The sequence below is a fragment of the Pinus tabuliformis genome, chromosome 8, assembly GCF_031772625.1.
Source record: "Pinus tabuliformis cultivar Carrire ecotype Pingquan chromosome 8, CPIR1, whole genome shotgun sequence".
Classification (NCBI taxonomy): Eukaryota; Viridiplantae; Streptophyta; class Pinopsida; order Pinales; family Pinaceae; genus Pinus; species Pinus tabuliformis.
The window spans coordinates 123,223,130-123,228,204 of record NC_142294.1 but is presented as its reverse complement, the minus strand read 5'-3'; the positions used below and the strand labels follow the sequence as shown (position 1 = coordinate 123,228,204).

Here is a 5,075-nt window from a genome sequence, read left to right as displayed (position 1 = left end):
ACCCCAAATTTTTTAATTTTATTTTATTAAACTTACGTAATTTTTTTTTTACTTAATTATACTAATATATTTACGCCGTAAGGCGTTTCCCTTTGGGATTAACTTCCCTGTATGCCACCGTGTAATGTTTTGAGCCGTTGATCCGTTGTGTTAGACGATTAGATGCTTGTTAATCGTTCGATCAATGGAAGGTAGGTGGAACGGTTCAATGGAAGGTACGTGGAACGGTTCGATGAGTCGGATGAGTCGGCTCTGGCTGAGCAGTCCAGGTTCGTGGTGTTCATCATGGCGGACGCAATTCTGAGATGCTCAAACAGCCTGGGCTGTAGCCAGACCTGCTGGCTCTAATGTGGCTGTGGATGCTCAATGCTGAAGCCTAGAGTTGGATGCTCAATGCTGAAGCCTAGAGTTGAGGAGAGGGATGTATACTGGGTTCTCAAAGAGGAGTTCAGGGCTGAATTGAGCTATTCCTGTTTTGTCAATAAATGATCTGCGGGTGATCTTGATTCTACTGGCTGCCATCGGAGCGAACCCACTAAACGCGTCACTGGACCATGAATTGTACTCGAAACACTGCCAGGAATTCGTTCCTGCGCCAAAAGCCGTCAACAAAGAGGGGGGCTTATTCAACGAAGAAGCCCACGGATTGACCTTTTACCACGCTTCATACGAGGGAGGAGATCCGATCTTTAACCAGAGTGACCTCACACGGTCGAATTCCGTCTCGTTTTCCGTCTCTGATCTGTGGCAAACCGAGCGGGAAGACGTCTTCCAATTCAAGGGGCGTTTAATGGTTCAAAGCAAGAGGTATGGAGCAGCTGCTATCAATCGTCACTTTCAGAGGCCACCGTCCCATTTCAAGTTCGCTCGCCCGCCGCGGTGGATGTCGAGAGGTCGAGTGTTGGTGATCTTTGCAGAGGGTTTCAACTCAAATTCATCGCAAAGGATATGTATGCTTGGATTGGGTGAGAGGTATTTTCTGAACGGTTCTTCTAGGACTTTCTTGGCTTCTGTTAAGTTTTCTTATTCCAAAACGAGCACCCTTGTGAGTGGTTTGATCAATGGGACTGTAGAGAGGTTAGATAAAGAGAATTCCTTCGAGCCCATATCAATTTATGCAATGTATGATGGGTTTTATGAGTACACTAGGGTTGAGGATGCCAAAAGGGTTTGTTCAGTCAGGAAGCCTGATGTTTTGGATGCCAATAAAGATATCTTGAAAAGTGGCACTCTCTGTAATTTGCGCTCGTTGAGAAGGCCTCTAGATTTGGTGTGGAACCGTGAGTGCAGTGGAAGGGATTGTAGTCCATTCAATGTGAGTGATCGAGGATCGCTTCCGAACAGTATGTTGATTGAGAATTTGAAATGTACTCCACAAGGGCAAGTGCATGGGTTTTTTCGATTCTCCAATCTGTGGAATTCAGGCTTGAGGTTTACCTTGCCAGAGATCATGTTGACTGGGGAGGGTGTATTTGATGCTGAAAAGGGTCAATTGTGTATGGTAGCCTGCCTTATTGAAAATGGCGGAAGAGTATTGAAGAAGCTTTCTGAGGAGGATTGTGGTATCAGCATTTCAATGGAGTTTCTGACGACTTTAACCGTTGTGGATAGGTATATGGTTGTGGGTCATGTTCAGAGCCAGAAGGGTAATATTGATTCTATGTATTTTAAGAATTTTACATTCAAAGGTCCTGCTGGAATCGATCGAGTAATGGGAACTATCATGAATTTGCCCAATTTGCAGTACAAGTATACGAAACTTGACCAGGTGAGGAAGGTTTGTAATAAGACATTCGCGGAAGGGGAGATGTCTTTGGTAAAGAATCAGGTAAGAAGGTACCCAGATGGGTCCTCCTTTGGGGATCTGGGTTTTGATGTTTCCGTTGAGAATTCTGGGAAGTGGAGAATGCAGGGTTATGCGTATCCATTTACCGTTGGAAATAGATACGAGAGAGATTTGCAGCTTCGCCCCTTAGACAGAGTTGTTGCGACACATGGATTTAATCATGGGGGTGGCCCGTTGAATGTCAGCTACAATTTAAAATTTAGGATGCCCTTTCGACAGAAGTGGGACGAAACCTCTCAAGCCACTGAATCGTTTGTATATTTCTCTTCTATATCAGCAGAGGGCATATATAATCCTCTAACAGGATTGTTGTGCATGATTGGATGTCGCCATGTTGGCTCATCGGGGAGGGACATTGAAGGTGATATGGATTGTCAAATTCATATAAAGGTCAAGTATGCTTCCTTAAATCCGGAGCAACATTCTAAAGAGCATATTAGTGGGACTTGTCTCTCTTTCACTAACGGCTGTTGTCATCTATATCCAACTCGTGCATGTTAGGAGACATCCAAATGTACTGCCATTTGTCTCTCTGTTGATGCTCACTGTGCTCACCTTAGGGCATATGATTCCTTTGTTGCTCAACTTTGAAGCATTTTTCATGAACCAGAAAGGTAAGAATGTCTTGCAATTGGGGGGAGGGTGGCTAGAAGTGAATGAAGTTGTAGTTCGAATAATGACAATGGTAGTATTTCTTTTGCAACTTCGACTTCTTCAATTAGTTTGGACTGCCAGGCTTGCTGTGGCAGGTGAGAAGACTGCATGGTTCTGGGAAAGAAAGGTTCTCTATATTTGTCTGCCTCTATATGTGTTTGGAGGTCTAATAGCTTGTATTGTTCATTTGTCTGGGGCATCACATTCTAACAGCAGACATTTCTTTCAGAAGAATACTAAGCATGCTCTCTGGCAAGATTTTAGAGCTTATGCAGGCCTCATCCTCGATGGTTTTTTGCTACCTCAAGTTCTGGAAAACTTTTTCTTTGACATAAAAGATATAATATTGGTACCATACTTTTATATTGGAATCACATTGGTACGTTCCATTCCACATGCATATGATGCATACCGGGTTATTCGGTATATACCACTGTATAGCAGTTCTTACTTCTATGCCAATCCGGACTTGGATTTCTACTCGATTGCCTGGGATATTGTGATTCCTTGCGGAGCACTCCTCCTTAGTTTGCTTGTTTTTCTGCAACAAAGGTTTGGAGGCAGGTGTGTTGTTCCTCGGAAATTCAGAGACAGAGTTGAGTACCAGAAAATTCCAATAGTTGATGGGTGATATGTAGTGCAATGCTATTCACAGGATTAAGATAATACAAAGACCCAAGGCTTTTGCTGTATGTTATCTATTAGGACAAATTACTACTATTTCAGCTAGTGTTTTGGATTTCAGCTCCATTGATATTCTCCTAACACACCTTGAAAGGAGCCATTTGTGGTTATGGATAGCTGATAACTCCCCACCTGCTATTAGTTGGCTTTTAGGAGCTGGTTTGAATACAATCAACTGGGAAGGTGTTAAAGATGAGGTTCTTTCCTCTCATTGATGGCAGGCAAAAAATTCCTCGAATGCCCTTTTCTAATCTCTTCATATTGTAGACATAAAGTGGAAGCAAAAGCACATGATCCATGACAGGCACTACACTTGGTCCAACAAGTAAAACAAAGTTAAATTTCTCAAATGAATGAAATTAAAATTCTACAAGGGTTTCTGAGACAATCCAACAAGTAAATCAAAATGGCCTTTTGACAGGAGATAACACTATCTGAAAAGCACAAACAGATTACGATTCAGCCATCAGTGAAGGTTTGCCTCCAGCTGTCCTCAGTCAAATTTTGAAAACAAATTTTTACACTTGTTCTTTCTCTCCAGTGTAGCAGCAAAAGAGTGATGAAAATTGGCCTTTGCAGGGCGATGACTGAGCTAATTCCGGTGAAGTGTTAGCTGTTGGTTTCTTCAATTTAAATTTTAGTTGGTCTTGTGCATTGAGATTTGCTTCCACTTGGTATTAGGTTTGTTTATCTCCTTATTTTTCCTAAAATTTGTAATAAGATGCAGTGTTTTGATGGAGTAGTGCATATAACAGAGCATGTGGGAAGAGAAGTTAAAAATTATTGGCATACTGTACATCTATACTATGAAAGTATTAAGTAATATTACAATATTCATAAGGACTATTAAAAGGACCCCTTAATATAATTGTTTTTTTTGCAAGAAATGCTAAGGTAACAGAGGCTAAGGAATATAAAAAAGACCATTTAAAGGTAATTGTTTTTTTGCAAGATATGCTAGTGTGATAGAGGACAATCAGTTGAGAGACGGAAGAGATGCTGTAACCTGGGTTGGTTCCATTCTAAATTCTTTCCAAGAGTTATGGGTTCTTCTGCTAGACTGAAATTGTACTTACCTCTTTGGTCTTCTAGAGGGTTCTCAACCTTCTTCTTGATTCGTGAGGTGATGATGGGAAAGCTCCCTTGTATTTTGTAATAGTTCTTATGCTACCTGCCCACAACCTCGTATATCTGTTGTTTTTTTTTTCAAAAAGAAAAAACAGTACCATCACTATTCCTTTAGGAAATAAAATGGTACATATAGGAAAACAAGACAGAAATTGCTTTAAAAAAACTTCACAGAGAAATCTTAATGGAAACTGCCAAGACCATATGGAACCAACAGTAGTATTTCATTCGTAATTCAGGATTACTTCAGCACTGTTCATCTTCAGTGCCCAAACAGTGAGGATGAATGTGTTTCAATTGGCACAAGTCTCTCCAATAGAGAGTAGGGTAATTTTTTATGAATCGGAGCAAAAATGGAACGAATAACTTATTCTGGAGTCAAAATGGCTTGAAGCTTTCAAGAACATAGTAGATCCTATTTGGAAGGGCTCAAGCACCTGTCCTTTATTCAAAAATTTTGTAGCTAGTATAGCATTAGTCCCCAGCTGGGTGTTTTGTACATTTCATTTGGAAAAACGTGCAGTGACTATAGGATTTCTGTATTTATTAAATTCTCTGCCTATCTGATGTTTTCTCTAAGTTGGTGACGGTCATTAATTTCTTTTTGAAGTTGAATCTCAGTTATCATATTTTAGGTTTTCGGTGTTCAATTACATCGGCTGTAATATACACTATATTATTTATGAACAGTGGATGAAAGATGGCCAAGTGGTTGATAGAAAACCATGCCTCTTCTAATCAAGAAATTAAGAGACAAATTATA

At 40.5% G+C, this 5,075-nt stretch overlaps 1 protein-coding gene across 1 annotated transcript; it reads left to right on the top strand.

Moving 5' to 3' along the window:
* The first annotated feature begins 225 nt into the window (after positions 1 to 225).
* Positions 226 to 3,842, top strand: LOC149234438 (uncharacterized). Its single transcript, XM_089371843.1, has 2 exons — positions 226 to 3,659; positions 3,764 to 3,842. Exon 1 carries the CDS (start codon positions 791 to 793, stop codon positions 2,345 to 2,347), a length of 1,557 nt encoding a protein of 518 aa, XP_089227969.1. The 5' UTR covers positions 226 to 790; the 3' UTR covers positions 2,348 to 3,659; positions 3,764 to 3,842.
* Positions 3,843 to 5,075: the final 1,233 nt, after the last annotated feature.

Excerpts from the sequence above, each read along its gene's own strand:
- LOC149234438 (XM_089371843.1), top strand. The coding sequence starts at position 791 with ATGGTTCAAAGCAAGAGGTATGGAGCAGCTGCTATCAATCGTCACTTT.